Source organism: Haliotis rubra, unplaced genomic scaffold (assembly GCF_003918875.1).
Source record: "Haliotis rubra isolate DU_JTF1 unplaced genomic scaffold, ASM391887v1 Scf676, whole genome shotgun sequence".
NCBI lineage: Eukaryota > Metazoa > Mollusca > Gastropoda > Lepetellida > Haliotidae > Haliotis > Haliotis rubra.
The window spans coordinates 367,567-388,274 of NW_025767386.1; the positions used below are offsets into that span (position 1 = coordinate 367,567).

Sequence of the window (20,708 nt, forward strand, 5' to 3'; positions counted from 1 at the left end):
AATTCCCAACACTATTACCTTGTAGTAGAGGATGTGGTCGAACCTTGGAACATCTTTCACAAGTGGCCAGCGTTTGTTTGTGTCGAGGATAAACAGAGGGTGGAGTTGGTCTACCACAAACATTTCATCCTGAAAAACAAGTATGAAGCTATTCTAACCAAACATGCAGTTCGTTGTAGTGTTGTAGCTAGGACTATTGTAACCATGACAACCTGCAGTAGCTATGACGACCAGTTATGTGTGAGTCCATTGCAAAATGGTGTGCCAGACTCCACTGTAATCTTGACAAGACCCATTGTAAGCATGGCCACATGCGGCACATGAATGTTGCTATGGTAAATTTAGTGCCACCTACAAAATTTGGACCATTGTACGAATGGAAACGTCACCAAGTAGACATCGTTGGTTGGGGTGATGTTTGTGTATCAAGAGATATCAATATCATGGAGTCCCATTCTATCAAAGCTACTGTTCTTTCTTTCAAAACATCGTTATCAAATGAAATATTGTTCAATATCATACCCCGATGAATACTTAACTTATAAGCTATCAGTTTACAAAAGGGGCGGTGGGGTAGCCTGGTGGTTAAAACGTTCGCTCGTCAGGCGAAGACCCGGGCTCGATTCCTCACATGGGTACAAAGTGTAAAGCCGTTTTTCTGGTTCCCCCGCAGTAATATTTGCTGGAATAATGCTAACAGTGGTGTAAAACTAAACTCACTCACTCAAAATGCATGCAATATCAGAAAGAATAGATACGAGTACATTATACGGCTCAGTTCACTATTTGCGAATCAATAAATTCGATGGCAGTAGCGAGAGAACATGTCAGTGGGTTACAAAATGAACAATATATGAGAGGCAGCAGGTTTAGCCAGTCATATGAAGAGTAGTTTTAATACAATTCGATGATAAAACCTATACAATTCAAATGTAACAGTGAGTAAGTTTAGTTTTACATCGCTTTTCAAAATATTCCAGGCTCAATATCAACGCTATGGACACCAAAAATGGGCTCCACACATTGTACCCATGTGGGGAATTTAACCCGCGTCTTCTACGTGACGAGCGAACGCTTTAACCACTAGGCTACCCCGCCTCCCCTTATAACATTCAAATGTATTACCTCCAAGCAGGTCTTACAGCTCAAATGTAAAACATATCATCACACCTGACTTGAAAGCTATACCGTTCACGAGATTAGTATGACATACAACTACGATCTTGGTTTAATGATGTGCGCCCAACCTGTCTCCATGACGGATGAAGACTGTGTATCACGTGGTACTCAAAGAACACTGCAAAGCCCTCGCTCAGCCACAACCATCGCCATGTTTTCGGCGTGACCAAATTTCCAAACCACTGAAAAAAACAGGAACATCAGCTTTGAGGAATTATCTTATAATTTACAAATAATAAAGAACAGGGTACTCCCATGTCTCTCTGCAACAATGTAATACGTTTATTCCAAACTCTTTATCATCACTTGTAAAGTTTAGTCACTGAAAGTTGGCATACCTTCAAACTCTATAAGAAGTCAACTGTTACCTGGTGACACACTTCATGTACAAGTAGAAGCATGTTTCCCAGTTTGGCCTTCATCGTGTTGACTGCGGGGTTGAACAGTATGTCTTTATATATGACCAATCCCCAGTTCTCCATGGCTGCACCGAGGCGGTCTCTGATGAGGATGTTATCTGAAAGTGATTCTGATTGGTCATCCTGAGGTTTCAAATAAGGTTGCTGAGGTTTACTGAGACGTCTAACTGATCTTTAAAATTGTAAGTCAGACTGAAATTATGTTTCCAGGTTTCACTCAGTCCAGGTACTTGACAAAGTCCGTGTCTGCAAACTACCATTAGGCACTGTGTGTCGGTTCGAATCCTGCTTTCGCTACGCTTTTCGGCACCTAAGCTCATAACGTTAAACGTCTACTGATTAATAAAGTCCATTGCTATAAATCGAACTCGGCTACATGCCAAATATATGGCAGCTGTCGGTAAACAATCATTTAGGATTTGAGAAACACGTGGTTGTTGTTGCGAACAACGTCCTCTAGATACAATCGGGGTACGTTGACAATCACTGGCCAGCACGATCGAACTTGTTGAACCCTATATTTTCTATACCTTTGAATTAAGACGGTTTTGCGACAGCTTAACACCGTTACCGTCTTTGATAATAATTACTCATTTATCTACCCCTGTTCTCTCCCACTTTCTCTCTCTCCTCTCCCTCTCTTTTTCTTTATATCTCTCTTGCTATCTCTCTATCTCTCTTCCTCTCTCAGACTCTTTTCTCTTAGTGAGTTCTTCATCTCTCCCTCTCTTTCTTGCTCTCTTTCATTTTCTTTCTCCTTTTTATTCTCTTTCTGTCTCTCTCTCTGTCGTCCTCCCTCTCTTTCTTCTCTTTCTCCTCGATTTCTCTTTTTTGTCTCATCTGTCTTTTTCGTCTCCTCTTTCTCTCCATTTCTTCCTAGATCTTCTTTCTTCGTCTATTTCTTTCTTTCTCCCTTCCTCGCTTTCTTACTTCCTCTCTTTCTTTCTCTTTCTAATTTCTTTCTCTGTTTCAACCTCTCATTATCTGTCTATCTCTCACTCCTTCTCTCTCTTTTCGCCTCCACGAGTCTTCATCTCTCTCTCTTTCTCTCTCTCCCAAAACCACACATACAAATATGAGTATATTTTTCTTTCCCTCATATATTCTCCTTGCGAGTTTGAACTGTCACTTAATGGGTGTAAGTACTTCTCTATCTCTATCTCTCGCTGTCTCTTTCTACCCCCATTTTCAATCCGTTTCACTCTCTACAAACTTACACACACACGTGCATGTACACTGTACTTCTGTAACTATGAAACACGGCTCTAAACCCCATTCCACACAGCTCAGTTCAGTTACCTAGTTTCGACAGTGGATATGGCGGGTGCAGGTTCTGGTTAAACCAATCGAAGATACGTATTCCTTGCTCGTGGGACATCGTTACTTCAGCAATGGTGTCAGGTTTAAATATAGTGCGATACTGCAATACAAAATAAATATCTCAAATTACTCTCCACACAAAACCGTTGCTTTACTTTAATCTAGGGCTGGATCATAGAGATCGATTATTGTAAAATGAATATCTTTTGAGCCAGCCTATATATATATATATATATATATACACACACACACACACACATACACACATATATATACACATACATACACATACATACACATACATATATATATACACATACACACGCGCATATATAATATATATACACACATACATACACACACGTATATATATATACACACACACATATATATATATATATATATATATATATATACGCGATGCACTCGACACATGCGGGATGCGACAAATTTTGCACGAAATACAAATCCAAGCACATCGATGTGGAAGATGAATGAGGACTTCGAAATTACATTGAGATATCAGAACATCATCACAACCGCAAAATGATGACTGATGTGGAATATGAGGTTACAAATGGCCTAGTTCGAAACAAGGCATATCAAATATAAACACAACAATGTTTGCCTGCAGCTGTTTCTAACATACCAGGGACGGTCATAAGGTGAATAGAACTCACTACATCAAAGCTGCAAGACATTTGTGTTGATAGCGGTTTTGTAATGTTAGTAGGGCTGGCTAGAAAGATCCATAATCGGAAATATCGTCGATGGGTATCATTATTTATTATTATCATATCGTACGTGAACTATTGTGATGAAATAATTGATACATTTACTCGTAAAATAAACTAAGTTAGGCCTTTATTCATGGGCTGCTATTATATCTAAATAACGCCTGCTCAACCGCGTCTTACCATGAGTGAGTGAGTTAAAATTTAACGTCACTTCGGCAATTTGTAAGCCATATCGTGACGACAAAAAGTTATGTACTAAGAATAAACATATTTCTACTTATTTAAAAACCTGTCAGCGAAGGACGGTATGACAACTTGATTGTCACAAATTGATTAAAACTAGTTGAGTTCAGTGTAACATGATAAATTATTTCAAAACAACACAATATAAAATCGCTCTATAGACCGCCAGCAACTGAAGATAGATCACCATACTAGGGACCATGGGGACTTACAGTGCATTTGCTTCCTGCATGGGTCAAAGCTGGATTTACACCATCTCTGCAGCCGCTGGAGACTATTGGAAAAATTAGCCAAAATTTAAAAGAACAAAAATACTCCTAAATTTAAATTTAAAGGACGTCGTCTTACCATGACCCCCGTGGACGTGACGTTTTCCATGTAGTCGTAGTTGACGACAGCGAAGGCGAGGATGTAGGTTGACATGTTGGGTGTCCTCTCGTAAACGTCAGCGACATACTTGTCGACCCTGACGCATGATTATGTTTGCTTGTAAGTGTGCCAAAATAGAGACTTGCATAATGCTATTCCTTCATTTTAGGTCTGTCACATGTAGTGAATGAGTATGGTTTTACGCCGCTTTTAGCAATATTTCAGGAATACCATAGCGGGGCACACCAGAAATTGTTTCCACATTGTACCCATGTAGGGAATTGAACATGGTTCTCCGGCGTGACAAGCGAACGCTTTCACCATTAGGCTACCCCACCGCAACTGTCACGTGTAGGGCGATATGTATGAGAGTCCCGTGACAGGGTAGAGGTATCATCCCAGGGAAGCCGCGTGGTCCGGGGAACAGAGAAGTATTTTTCTCAAACTTAATATGAGTGAGTGAGTTTAATTGTAAGCCGCTTTTAGCAATATTACTGCAATATCACGACGGGGAACTCCAGAAATGGGCTTAACACATTGAGGCATTGTTGGGAATCGAACCCGGGTCTTCGGCGCGATGAGTGAACGTTTTAACTCCTAGGCTACCCCACCTGCCGCTTGAACGTGCTCAGCTGTAAGTGGAGCGTAAAAGCTTCCGAGTCCCGCAATGGGATTCAAACCAGCCACCAAAGTCGGGTGTATTGTCCACATGACCAAAAGGGGTATTCCCATGAACAAGCTGTCAAAGAAAGGATGACCTCACGCCTTGTCACGCAATATTGGCGTCTCCACGACAACGCAGTCTTGCATTGCCATGACGTGCTTACGACTAATTTATATTTTGATACATTAGCAACACACCTTGGTTCCTGCCGGATGATGTCAGTGTTGGACCATGAGGTATAGTTGCCCACTCCCCTCACCAGCGTTATGTTGAAGGTGGCCTTATAGCGAGGTTCATCGAAACAGGGAAAAGCTTGGCGTGCTCCAGATGGCTGGAAATGGCTTATGGCTAGGTAGCTATAACACAATTAAGCATGAGTGAGTGAGAGAGGTAATATTTAACGTCACATCGGCAATATCTCAGCCATATCCAGACGAAAACAATTTATACAATAAAGATGAAACTATTAATAGATGGACAGTAAAACTATTAGAGTATCACAGATGTGAACATAAAACTAGCATGTAAAACTAAAACATTTTAATTAAAGAAGACAATTCAATATAAAACACGGGCTATAGATCGCCAACAACTGAAGGTAGATCACCATACCGGGGACAATGTAGTCAAACTTAGCCATAATTAAAAATCACATAAATTCTACGCTTAAAATCCTGGTAAGATTAAATTTACTTGTAAGTATTGGGACTTACGTACCTTCTCAGGAATTAAGCATTAGTGTAGAACAATAACACACGGTTTTATTTCAATCTCTAAATACTGTGTCACAATCACGTGATACTGGAGAGCAAATACACAATCATATGACGAATTTACACATAAAGATAGAACTACGAGACGACGAGTGAGTATGGTGTTACGCCGTTATTAGCAGTTTTGCCTCAATAGCATGGCCGGTGTTCCACACTAGAAACGGGTTCCACCCATTTTACCCATGTAGGTAATGGAATTTAACCACTAGGCTACCCCACCGCCACCTCAAACGACGAAAGTCGCATAAACATAGCATGATTCACCAATACGTGGATAGAATTAGGGTTCGAAGCCCTCTAGGTCTCATCTAAACAAAAGTACTAGAATCGTTACTTAACTGCGAAAGTGTAGTCCCAAATATAACATATGTACCAATGGTATAACTGATTGTAACAACAACTGCTCCCATCAAGTTGGGAACAGAGTGTGCGTGAAACCAGCTTGCAATTAAGTTGTTCAAGACAAAGTCAAATTAGTCTATTTATAAAATGAGTTAATCTATTAATCCCCGTTTTCAAAAAACAGGTTTAAAATACTCTAAAGATTAAAAGTGCAGTAATACAAGTAATAAACCTGTCACAAACACATACCAATTTCATATTAAATAAGATAAATTGATAGTAACTGAAAGTAAAAACAAAGTTGAGAAGAGAAGACAGATTATCATTGAATCACAAAAAGATCTATTTACACCCAATCCAACTTCTCAGTAAGGAACCTGTTTCAGGCTCACCATACTCTACTCACTAGACGGGGCGGTGGGGTAGCCTACTGCTTAAAGCGTTGGCTCGTCACGCCGAAGACCCGGGTTCGATTCCCCACATGGGTACATTGTGTGAAGCCCATTTCTGGTGTCCCCCGCCGTGATGTTGCTGGAATATTGCTAAAAGCGGCGTAAAACCAAACTCAGTCAGTCAGTCAGTCAGTACTCACTAGACAGTGGACTGTTCCATTACACCCGTAGGTGTTATCCTAATGAACCTTCTAGTTTAGTGTCTGTCAATCGACTGTCTGTAAATTGGGTGTTTGTCGATTGGGAGATAATCTGCAAGGCTTTAGCTTTGAGAAAATACTGTTTTAACACGCTCATTAAATATTGATTAACGTGATGGATTATTACGGGAAATTTCACTACGGTGAAATCAACTGCACTTATATTAACTATTTTAATTATTTAGAAGCTGAATACGGTATATTGTTAATTTGTGATAATAACGTTTACACCCTGAGAAACAAAAATAATCAGAGATTCATGTTAAATGTGAAATCTTCCTGATGAGTAAAGAACGAAACATGTTGGAGAAAAAGGCATTCTGTTTTTATTTATCTATCTGCTATTATACCAAATACATACATTCACCTCGAGCAACATAATGTACGGAGGAGCCTCAATTTTCTTTAACGGAGCTGCTTCCCATGAGTTGAATTGCCGGGTTTGAACTGATCCTAAATAAGCCATGCTTGTCGAAAGGGGCGAATACCGGGATTGGGTGGTCAGGCTCGTTGACGTGGTTGACACATTGGTATCGTAATTGAGTATATTGATGCTTATGCTATTGATCACTAGATTTTCTGGTTCAGATATGATGATTTACAGATCGTCGTCATATAGCTGGAATATTGCTGATTGTGGCGTTAAACAACAAATAAATCAAACCCCACATCAAACGGTTGCTGTATGCTACACAGAAGCTGAGGGAACCAACTAACGGTAGACCATGTCTTTGACACATGTCATCGTATCCCAATTGCACAGACATATGCTGTTGATCACTGGATTGTCTGGTCCTGGCTATTAGTTACAGACCGCCGCCATAAAGCTGGAATATTGCAGATGGCGTCGTAAAACTAAACTCACTCACTCCAAATGGTCGAAACCCTCACGCTCTGTTTATGATAACTTTATCTCCATTGTGTGAAACCCATCTTGGTGTCCTTTGGAGTGTTATTGCTGGAATGTTGCTAAAAGAGGCGTAAAACCATAGTCACTCATTTACTCATTCAAATTGTCTTCAGACGTTTCAGTGCGGTACTCAGTGATGGAAAAAAATTCTGATATGCACATTATAAGTTGTTCACTGGTCAGGAGGGGGGGATGGGTTGATGTACCCTCGATGTTTGTTTATGTTCCCTGAGTCCGAAGTATTTGTCTTACCGAACACCTTAATGTTAATTTTGAACTGTTTGAAGCACGGGTACAAATCTTTTTGTATCCATCGCTAGATTTTGCTGACAAGAAAAACAGATTTAGAGTTATCTCTCTTCCGTCGATTTGCATTCGCAAAACATCGGTAATTTTCGTACATCATACGTGTTTCAATGTTATTCGAGATAAAGAATTACTACCGCGAAGTACCAAATGAGTTGCGATTGACAGCGGGGTACATTGATATCTCTCTCTCTCTCTCTCTCTCTCTCTCTCTCTCTCTCTCTCTCTCTCTCTCTCTCTCTCTCTCTCTCTCTCTCTCTCTCTCTCTCTCTCTCTCTCTCTCTCTCTCTCTCTCTCTCTCTCTCTCTCTCTCTCTCTCTCTCTCTCTCTCTCTCTTTCTCTCTCTCTCGTACTCCTGCCCCAGATCTGCTTACTGTTACAACTGATTACAGACCCGTGCTATATTTGCGGGAGTCGATACACGTTTATATATTCCCGGAGTTTAGTTAAAATTGGGTATTTACAGTGATGTGAATACAGATGAAATAACAGACGCATCAGAATTATAATCTAGCCAGTAATTAACCTTAGAGAATGGCCGGTTATGCATGGAACCTTAACCTTGTGGATGAGGAGCTGAATACTGTAGGCTGACCACTTTACGAACACTTTTGTTACAGCTTTTTGTTATCATTTATTGGCAAAAAGTATTCCACGATTTTGCATCCCCTGTACAGTGTCACGGGAATGGACATACCAGGGTGTTGGGGTTAGAAATGATATGTCATAATTACATTCCATGTAGTGTCACGTGGATGGACATACCAGGGTGTTGGGGTTAGAAATGATATGTCATAATTTCATTCCATGTACAGTGTCACGTGAATGGACATACCAGGGTGTTGGGGTTAGAAATGATATGTCATAATTACATTCCATTTAGTGTCACGTGGATGGACATACCAGGGTGTTGGGGTTAGAAATGATATGTCATAATTACATTCCATGTAGTGTCACGTGGATGGACATACCAGGGTGCTGGGGTTAGAAATGATATGTCATAATTACATTCCATGTACAGTGTCAAGTGGATGGACATACCAGGGTGTTGGGGTTAGAAATGATATGTCATAATTACATTCCATGTACAGTGTCACGTGGATGGACATACCAGGGTGTTGGGGTTAGAAATGATATGTCATAATTACATTCCATTTAGTGTCACGTGGATGGACATACCAGGGTGTTGGGGCTAGAAATGATATGTCATAATTACATTCCATGTAGTGTCACGTGGATGGACATACCAGGGTGTTAGGGTTAGAAATGATATGTCATAATTACATTCCATGTACAGTGTCACGTGAATGGACATACCAGGGTGTTGGGGTTAGAATAATAGGTCATAATTAGTAACACAGTTGTCATAAGTGTTAAAGACTATGCACATGGAAATTTTAATTTTTCACTTACATTTTTTTCGGGTATGTTTAAAGGTCACATGCAACCAAAAAATCAAACATAATTAAAACACAATTATCACTTATTCGTGACATATAATATGCATTGCTGGTTATGAACAACATATAAACAAAATTATAAGCGTACAATCGCAAATCAAAAGTGCAATATTGTGTACTTCGGTTTACTTCCCAAGAAACGAGGTTCATTTGCGTATGCCCTCACGGCTTATTGTGTGTGTATATGTAGAGATGTTGGGTTTTGTAAATACATGCTCATTTTTTGTGTATAACATTTTGCAATCAACAGACATTATAACATGTCAAATGTTTAACTATCACACCTGTCTGTCTGTGTAATTACATAATGTGACAGAGACCGAACTCGGGCCATAAATCAATGCATTTTGTTTGTGGTGTATAGCCTGATTGGTGTTAAGTTCAAATTGCATGTGGTCAGTGATAGCAGCTGTGTATTAAATATTGTCATTAGCAGACAGGCAGGCAGACACACAGGTGTCAATAAAACAAGTCATTGAGTTTTGTCTGTGACAACGACATATCTATATCACAGTTGGAAATTCTGTCAACGCTAAATAATGACATTGCTTTTAAGTATCGAACTGAGAAAGTGACTCGGTAAGAAGAACGTGTGGTGAAATAGACAAATGAAATTATATAAACAGTTAATTTACTGTCATAACATATAAAAAGCTCGCGCCTGTGAGATATCAACAAAACATTAGAAAAATAACTCACACAGAAGCTTTCCGAGTATTCACCGGCAGCGAACCTATTTCACTGGGCATGTGCTATGAGCGCAGCCCAGCTGTTGAAACCACTTTTTCCCCCAAGCGCTGGGGAGAAACTAGTGAATCGTTTGAACTCGCGGTTTTTTTCATCGCGTTATTTTTCAACTTTATAAGTTGAATAATGTCTGATCCTGTACTGCTCTGTCGTTGTAAATGTTGTGTGTAGCATTAAAAATTCATAAAAATGCATATTATGATGGACCTCTTTACACAGGTACTACTATGTGTGGCGCTAAATAATAATAAATGCATTATGAAGGACCTCTTTATACAGGTACTCCTATGTGTTGCGCTAAACAATAATAAATACATTATGGAGGACCGCTTTATACAGGTACTCCTATGTGTGGCGCTAAATAATAATAAATACATTATGAAGGACCTCTTTATACAGGTACTATTATGTGTGGCGCTAAACAATAATAAATACATTATGGAGGACCTCTTTATACAGGTACTCCTATGTGTTGCGCTAAACAATAATAAATACATTATGAAGGACCTCTTTATACATGTACTCCCATGTGTGGCGCTAAACAATAATAAATACATTATGGAGGACCTCTTTATACAGGTACTCCTATGTGTGGCGCTAAACAATAATAAGTACATTATGAAGGACCTCTTTATACATGTACTCCCATGTGTGGCGCTAAACAATAATAAATACATTATGGAGGACCGCTTTATACAGGTACTCCTATGTGTGGCGCTAAATAATAATAAATACATTATGAAGGACCTCTTTATACAGGTACTCCCATGTGTGGCGCTAAACAATAATAAATACATTATGGAGGACCTCTTTATACAGGTACTCCTATGTGTGGCTCTAAACAATAATAAATACATTATGAAGGACCTCTTTATACATGTACTCCTCTGTGTGGCGCTAAACAATAATAAATACATTATGAAGGACCTCTTTATACAGGTACTCCTATGTGTGTCGCTAAACAATAATAAATACATTATGGAGGACCTCTTTATACAGGTACTCCCATGTGTGGCGCTAAACAATAATGAATACATTATGGAGGACCTCTTTATACAGATACTCCTATGTGTGTCGCTAAACGATAATAAATACATTATGAAGGACCTCTTTTTACAGGTACTCCTATGTGTGGCGCTAAACAATAATAAATACATTATGGAGGACCTCTTTATACAGGTACTCCTATGTGTGGCGCTAGACAATAATAAATACATTATGAAGGACTGCTTCATACAGGTACTCCTATGTGTGGCGTTAGACAATTATAAATACATTATGAAGGACTGCTTCATACAGGTACTCCTATGTGTGGCGCTAAACAATAATAAATACATGATGGAGGACCTCTTTATACAGGTACTCCTATGTGTGGCGCTAAACAATGATATAAAAAATAGATTTATTATGAAGGACTGCTTCATACAGATACTCACTGTGTTCGTCCAGCCTGGTCATCATAAGAATAGTAACTTAATCCATACGGTGATGACGTCAGTTGGTCCTCAAAACGAATCGACAGCTCGTATTTCTCACCTACAGCCAGTTCCTCATTCAACAGCAGTACATAAAACTCCTTATCATCATCACATATTGTCTGAACAATTCTTGGCACAGACTGATTGGCTGTTAATGGCTTTAGTGAAAGAGACTCTCTAAAAATGGTTAGCTCTTTGACATTAAGTGTTACGTTCCATGTCGGTTCTTTGACGTCCAGGAAGATGGAGACGTTGCCGTCGACTTTGAATAATGATGTATCATTTTGGTAAATGTCCATAAACAGCTGTATGTTGTAGTGATACGGGGTCACTTGACCTGGGAGGGTTTTGTTTACAGGCGGTGGTTGGGTGGTTGTTGTCGTTGATGCAGATGTAGCATCTGAAGCGTTTGTGGTTGTCGATGCCGTCTGTGCCAATGAAGATGACAACGACATCATTGATGTTATTGTAGTCGTTAGGTCATCCTTGCCTTAAACATATAATTGCAACATGTTTTGAGCTGATTCAGCAAAATTACAGCCCGTATAAGATCACTTGAAAGGGTTGAAAATTGACCTAATTTCAATAGTTAACCAAAGGAAGTTCTACATGTGGCATTCTTATCCTGTTACTGATGAAGAGTCCTTTTTTTAGATGTTTTTAAGTACATGGAGCTGACATCTCAGATATAACAGCTAGGGTAAAGTCTGGGAAGATGTGACGGAGGTTTAAAGAAATACTACACCTGATTTATCAAGCTTTTCGATAATACTTGTTGCTACAAGTACATTTATCTCTTCTTTAGCGGATTAACACGCACTACTAACAAGCCGGAATAATTACATAACTCTACGTGGGAAAATTGCTTTTCCTGAATTTTGAGACAACATCATGATTCCCTGGCAGGCACAGTGTTTGGACTTTGGTTGTGCTTAAACCGCCATTGCTAACGTAGATGACGGTGAGGTGAAATAGAGTTGATCGTCCCGTTCAACAGAATTGTTCATCTAAAGAGACATTTATGCATTTAACTGTGTGTGCGCGTGCGCATATGTGTGTGGGTGTGTGCGCGTGTGTCTGTCTGTGTCTTTGTGTAATTGTGGGTGGCCATGTGTGTGTAGATATGTCTGTATGTCTCTTTCTCTTAGTGTGTGTTTGTGTGTGTGTCTGTGTGTGTATATATCTTTTTGTGAGTGGCTGTGTATGTGACCGCCTCTCTCTCTCTCTCTCTCTCTCTCTCTCTCTCTCTCTCTCTCTCCCTCTCTCCCTTCCTCCCTCCCTCCACCCCTCCCTCCCTCCATCCATCCATCCATCTATCTATGTCTCGAAAGACAAGTACAAGATTCCTTTCCCTGCACACATATTTGTCTCATGCGTAACATCGTCTGTTAGTTATTCAGACAGACAGACAGACAGACGGACAGTACTTTATTACCTTAAAAGGTATTCGGTTAGGTTCACAGGGCTTGACAATCAATAACAACATAAAATATGACATTACCAAAACATAAAAAGAGATAAATATGTGCTTAAATATAATTAAATGAATATAAAATGATAACTGCACATTCGACATGTATTTAAAACTGCAATACTTTGAGGTACAAAAGACGTTGGAGCTCGTCTAGTCTTGGTGATTGGCACTGTATAGAGCCTGTCTATCTGACTCTGCACATTCAGTGTCTTATTTAATCAACATCGTTATATCCATAACGCGTCAAACCGAAACATGAGTCTCATTAACATTAATAATTATATGTATCCAGTTAAGTGAATTGGTCCCAAAATACTGGACTGGTTATTGTAATAAGTTGTGCAACAGGACGGGACCCAGTCAACAGGAAACGAGACTGTTGTGTAATCAGTGTTTTCACTTGTTTATTAACCCGTGAAAGATCAGGATTAGAATTGGTTTTCAGTAACCCATGCTTGTGGTAAGAGACGAGGAACAGAATCTGGTGGTCAGGCTCGCTGACTTCGTGGACATATGTCATCGTACCCCAGTTGATGCTCATGCCGTTGATCACTGGATTGTTTAGTCGAGACTCGATTTTGCAGACCGCCGCCATATCACTGTTATATTGCTGAGTGCGCCGTTAAACAACAAGCCAACCAACAGGTTTTATTGAACATTTACTGACTGACTGACTGACTGACTTCAATCAGTGGATTTTTCAAAAACCTACTTGTCCCGTAAAAGCGTAATATTTAAGTACCAAAGCCTCAAATCAATCAAACATTTAATTGTTTATGATATCTTAACAATGGCGTACTTACTTGAATTAGTAAATCCTTGAAGTTCTTCTCCGACCAATATCCCCCTGACCGGAAGTGACGTATTGGGCAGGTGGCACTGACACACCACATGACGAGGTCCTGCTATAAACACTATTATGCCCACAGCAACAGCCAGTATCACTGCCAGTAGTACCAGAGCACACGCACATGGGACACTCAGATAAAAACCTCTTGTTCACTCCTTTGACGACGTCCTTGTTTGGTCCTCCATCTTCCGTTACTAAAGCATCACGTGCATTCAGTGACTGTGTTTCCAAACGTTCTTTAGGAAAGCTGCTTTAAGCTGTTCCGGTTTCCTCCCTCGGGAAGTGTCAGAGAGTTACGATAGATATGCCGACGTTGGCGTGACTGGTTCTCTCATCAGGTTTCGCCGCCTCAACCTTGGAGAAACACGCGCGGCTTGCAGTACAACATTACTCCTGTGTAGCAGTGTAAAATAAACACATGATACCGAGACGGAAAACAAGTTGTTCGTTTAAACATAATATTATCTGCTTTACTGCAGATGCCTGGATTGTGGATGCATTTCCTTAAGCCCACACACTCCGACTATCATTTAGCCATTATATGGCTGTAACATCTATCTCACAGCATTCAGTCAATGATGTTCAGGTCTCGTAGTCCGTTCTCTACTCAATGTCTCGTGTATCGCATTATGTTCCTTCCTTCCGCCCAGCCCTGCCTGCAATAGTAACGCCGCAGATTCTTCAAGCTCTTCAACGTCTTTATTGTCATATTGATACAAGAGCAAACAATATACAATATGTACATATGTACATAAACACAAACATGCGTCATGATGCTGAGTTATTTACGTAACAGTATATACAAGTGAGAGACAAAAAGTGATAAACATTTGCTAAGTTTAAAATAGACAGGCGACATGACCTTATTCAGAGTTGATAAATTTGCCCAATTGTGATATGTTGGAGGGATGAATGATTTTCGGAAAGAATTAAGTGATGTACACTTGAACAGATAATGGAATTCGTCACCAACTAAATTACAGTTAAATAGTTTATATAATATTTCTTCTCTCGTTATGTTCTGCCATCTGCCAGTTTCAATCGGAAGGTTTAGATTTGAGGTTCTAAATTTCAAAATTGGGATATATATACAAATACATTTTGGAAATAAGAGATATTTTTCAAAAGCCAGTGGGTTTTTTTAAATGTTGATAATAAAGTCCCTTAGAACAAAAACGTTTATCTTTTGGTATTGTTGAATAAACTGACTGACTGGACTGTTCCAGACTCGATTATTTACAGACCACCGCCATATAGCTATAATATTGCAGAGTGTGGCGTAAAACTAAACTCACTCACTTATTACAAGCGGCTGGTTACTGGACTCGCCTGGAGTGAGCCAGTGAGTGAGTATGGTTTTACGCCGCTTGTAGCAATATTCCACCAATATCACGGCGGGGTACACCAGGAATTGGCTTCACACATTGTACCCATGTGGGGAATCGAACCCTGGTCTTCGGCGTGATGAGCGAACACTTTAGCCACTAGGCTACCCTACCACCCGTCATGTTTGGACATACTGGTAGATTCCGCAAACAGTACGAGACTTAAGCGGGTATTCAAGTGGACTATCGCGACCTTAAATAATAATGGTATATCACAGAGGTGATTGCATACCGACGACCTCAGGTAAATAAACCGTGACCCAACAAAGTCACAGATCAGTTAACCAGGTCACAAAAAATGACCGCCCATCGATTCCGTCGTCTAGTGCGATCAGCGCACGTGTCTGAGTACCACACATGATGCGAGATGGGACGGTTGGGTAGCCCAGTGGTTGAAGCTTTCGCTCTTCACGCTGAAGACCCGGGTTCGACTACCCACATGGGAATAATGTGTGAAGCCCATTTCTGGTGTCCTCAGCCGTGATTTTGCTAAAAGCGGCGCAAACCATTCTCCCTCCCTCACTCACTCCTTCCACTCCCCTCCCTCCCTCCCTCAGCCACATCGTATATGCTTCTCTGTAAAATGATCACATCACTCTCACACACACACGCACACGTACACGCACGCACGCACGCACACGCACACACGCACACACACAAAGACTGGCCATAAATTATAAACGGTCCTTTACACTGTTGATGGAACCACCGAGCCTTCGTTGTTTCGCTATAAGCTCTGTCCACTAGACCATGTACGCGGTCTGTGCTACGAGACTTCGCTAGTGAATGTGACTCATTTAAATGAACCGTTTGTTATCTGTCAACTATGCTGATACCGAGAGAACGAGAGGCGGTCTTGGCAGTTATATATAATTTATGTATCCCGTTGTAAACAACTTGATGTCTCAGAGAACATAGAGATACGTGTTAAACGTGATGATTTATTCAGGCGAGTCTGTTCCGCAAAGCGACGGTAGCACTGTGTTGACCTTACTTTATCTTTAAGGTTACACCGAACCAAATGTTTTCCCATATACTTCAATAGAAACGTTATACGTTCTTAAATTATAACCAGCGCGTTTCAAGCCATTACATGTACATATGCGCAGTGTGGCCTGAGGGCTGCAATAAAAACAAAAACAATTTGGACAAGGTTAACCAGGGTCTTTTCCGATTACAGGAAGCGAAAGACACCAACCCCAGTTCTGCCTCAAATGTCACCTCCTTGAAAACATCTGTGCACGCATACGTCATCGTGTTAAAAAAGGCAGCACTAGATATGTAAAAATGTTGTCAGTTTTAATTACTGGATGGATGTACATTTAAAAGAAAACACATAAATATCTTGCACAATATCATCCAATCACAGCTGTCACATCCCTCCATCAGAACTGAAGTTTACTTACGATACTCGCTCAGGGAGCAATTGACATTTATTTAGTGTAGTAGCACATTAATACAGGCTTAGCTGTAGTCGCTTTTTGGAACTGACATATCATATATTGGTGCGTCCTCACGGTGCGAATTGTAGTAACAACTTGTGGCATACGACTTGTAGTAATAACGTGTAGCATACGACTTATAGTAACAACTTGTGGCATACGACTTATAGTAACAACTTGTGACATACGACTTGTAGTAACACCTTGTAGCATACGACTTATAGTAACAACTTTTGGCATACGACTTGTAGTAAAAACTTGTGGCATACGACTTGTAGTAACAACTTGTAGCATACGACTTGTAGTAACAACTTGTGGCATACGAAGTGTAGTAAGAACTTTTGGATTACGACTTGGCGGATTTTTCATCAACATTCCTGTGACAAGTAAACACCTATAAACCGCTCGGTTTCTCCTCTAGTAAGGTCGATATTCTTTTTAGTCGAGTCTCCGACATGATGTCAACATAAACGAAAGAGACGTCACTCAGATCTAAGCGATTTTATGGGTCGAGAGCTTGCGACTTGTAGTAGGAATTTGGACAAATCATATGTCTTACAACTCGGCTGCGACTAGTTGTATACAATTTTATATCGTCACTACTCGGTAGTTCTCACGTTGCAACTGTGTTGCATGCTACAAGTTGTTACTACAAGTCGCATGGTGAGAAAGCACCTTTACATGTAGAAATGCTACAACACCTCAGCAGTCTCTGACAGAAGCTATCTGATGCGAACATGTTTTGCTTCAACTTTGAAACTGCAAAAAGAAGAATGACAATGCTTTAACATCCATGAGCGATCGCGCCTGTCTGTTGTCCGTGAAAAAAACTCGCTCTTGTCAAGTCATGCTACATTGAGGTTGACGCACTGTAGTTATTATAATTAATTATTAGTGACTAAACTTAAACAAAACTTTAGCTTTAGTTGTTTCGTATTTGAACAAAACGGGTTCTACTTTGATGGTGGCGATATTGTATTTTGATATTAAAGATATTTTTCGAACCGAAGCGAGGGAAGCACGTTGCCAACCTTTGCCCGCAAAGACAATCTAGTGATTGACAGCATGCAATTGCAATGACTATGTGCGAGTTAAAATGTAATGAGTGAGTAAGTGAGTTAAGATTTTAAGTCACATCGGCAATATTTTAGCCATATCGTGACTACAACAAGGTATAGATTTATAATGATTAAAAATAAATGATCAACACCTGCCAACAAAGGACAGTAAAACAACTCGACTATCACATATATATCTTTTAAACTAGTAATTATATCTAAACAATTTGAAAGTTTTGGGACTTACGTACCCTCTCAGGAGGACAATAATATTACAATACTTCAACACCCTCTGAGGGTACAGCCACAAACAATCTCAGTTACTAATTTACAGTACAAATAATATAATATTTACCTATTTACAAACCATTTATCAGAATTTTTATCAAGTAATTCTATTTCTTTTAAAAATTAAATGATTATTAACATAAAAAAGTATCCGTCACTGTTTTGACATTGAGTGAGTTAGTGAGTGAGTTAATATTTAACGTCACATCGGCAATATTTCAGACATGTTGTGACAGCAAAACGTTATGTACTAAGAATAATCATATTTAGACTTATTTCAAAACCTGACAGCGAAGGACAGTATAACGACTAGAATATCACAAATCGATTAAAACTAGTTTGAGTTCATTGTAAAATGTTAAATCATTTCAAAACAACACAATATACAATTGGGTTACAGATCGCCAACAACTGAAGGTAGATCACCATACTAGGGACCACGGGGACTTACAGTTCAATTGCTTCCTGCATGGGCCGTTTGACATTGAAATATTGATCCTTGTGATGTAAAAATCAATACAGTCACACAGGACATGCTTGATCGTGATTCTTTCATCACAGGGGATACAAAACGGAGGATCCTCACCTTTTAATGAATAAAACATGAGTATATTTAGTATGACCAATACGTCATCGTGGCATGATGACCTCTTCAAATCTGACTGACAACCCAAGTAAGTGTAACCGATAGTTGGTTTAATTTCATATAATTTATTTATACCTACTTGAGTATCCCACTTCTTCTACATCAGATCGGGGATGAACGATCTAATGGTAGCTTTGTAATCGGAGTATGGGATCAGAAGTGGTGTCACATATTTGTTGAGTGCCATTGTGTTCCCAGAAATGACAACGTGGCTGGGTAACCAACAAAAGATGATGTCGTATTGGCCAGTAGCAAGGTCATTATATAATTCAATCATTTCTATTAAAAGTGGATGTTTACAACATAAGTTTTTCAGGGTGTCTTTGAATATATTTAAGAGCCGTTAATATGGCGTTTGCTTCTGCTGTAAAAATAGAGCTGTTATCCGGTAATCGAGAAGATATTGTTTTGAATCCAGTGACAGTGACAAAAGCAGCTGCGCCACCATCCTTGGACCCATCTGTAAATAAGGATTTGTTTGTATTATATTTATGTTTTAATTGATTACATTCTTGTTTATATTGTTATTCGTTAGCTTCTGATTTTTTAAAAGTTGTCAGTGTTAGGCCAACCTGTGGTCTCACTAACTGCCAAGGAGGAGAAGAGTGAGTGAGTGAGTTACTATTTAACGTCACATCGGCAATATCTAAGCCATATCGTGGCGAAAACAATCCATACAATAAAAGTTGAAAACATTTGGAAGATTAAAACCTGTCAACGATGGATAGTAAAAATATTAGAGAATCACAGATATGAATATAAACCTAGCGAGGAAAGCTAAAAAATTCCAATTAAAGAAGACAATAAAGTATAAAACACGGGATATAGATCGCCAACAAGTGAAGGTAGATCACCACACTAGGAACAGGAGGAGAAGAAAGAAGACGGGAAGGAGACATATTTTCTAGCCCAATGCCAGCAGCAGAAAGTAAAGGTTTCACTCATATACCAAGAGGCGGAACAAGAGAAGATTTCTTGTTATACAGATCCTCATAGAGGGGATTAAAGACACAGTTATATGCAGGGTTTGACTCGTAGGAATATAGTTTAGTTATATACTGTAAAGGTAATTTTATAAGGCGTTGGTTTAGAGAAGGCTCATCTGCCTCGACATAGAGACTGTCAACAGGTGAAGTTCTAAAGGTTCCAAGACAAAGCCTTAGACCCTGGTGGTGGACAGATTCAAGAAGTTTAAGGTTGCTTTCGCAGGCTCCACCTATACGATGGAGCCATAATCGAGTTTGGATAGCACCAAGGATCTATATAATTTAAGGAGGGTAGTTTGATCACCTCTCCACTTAGAATTGGAAACGACTTTCAATAGATCAAGTGCCTTCAGGCATTTAGCTTTAACGGATTCGATATGGGGCAGGAACGTTAAATGTGAGTAAAAAATTAGACCCAATAATTTGGCCTCCTTAACAACCTTGATGGAAGTGCCATTTAAAAATACTTCTAGGTCCTTATGCAGCTTATATTTTCTACAGAAGTGTATACAATTAGTTTTTGACTTAGACAATTTGAAGCCGTTTTCAAGACACCATTAATTAATTTTATTTAAACACTATTGCAGTTGCTGTTCAATAGTATGCATATTTTTACCGCGACAAGAAATATTAAACTCATCCACAAAAAGTGATCCATCGATTGAATCCTTTAAAACCTTGGATAAACTGTTGATCTTGATACTAAATAACTTGACAGGCAAAATACTACCTTGTGGGACACCCTGATCCTGATTGCAATGGTCAGACAGGGTTGAACCCACTCGGACTTGAAAGTGCCTGTCGGATTAAAAATGTGATATAAAAAGAGGTAATCGACCCCACAAACCAAACTCATGTAAATCCTGGAAAATGCCATGCTTCCAGGTGGCATCGTATGCTTTCTCGAGATCAAAGAATATCGATACTGCACGTTGTTTATGTACTAGAGCATGTTTAACAAATGAATCTATACGTACCAC

General features: G+C 39.5%; 1 protein-coding gene across 1 annotated transcript in view; it reads right to left on the reverse strand.

Annotated features, from left to right (window-relative positions):
- LOC124257846 (thyrotropin-releasing hormone-degrading ectoenzyme-like) overlaps positions 1-12,073 on the reverse strand; it is a 30,078-nt gene extending 18,005 nt beyond the window's left edge. The window contains exons 1-7 of the mRNA XM_046691991.1: positions 11,558-12,073; positions 5,129-5,287; positions 4,247-4,364; positions 2,898-3,018; positions 1,548-1,696; positions 1,248-1,361; positions 19-129 (exon numbers count right to left, since the gene is read on the reverse strand). Coding sequence (XP_046547947.1) covers positions 19-129; positions 1,248-1,361; positions 1,548-1,696; positions 2,898-3,018; positions 4,247-4,364; positions 5,129-5,287; positions 11,558-12,057 — 1,272 coding nt within the window. The 5' untranslated portion in view covers positions 12,058-12,073. The remainder of the gene's footprint in view (positions 1-18; positions 130-1,247; positions 1,362-1,547; positions 1,697-2,897; positions 3,019-4,246; positions 4,365-5,128; positions 5,288-11,557) is intronic.
- Between the last annotated feature and the right edge of the window lie 8,635 nt (positions 12,074-20,708).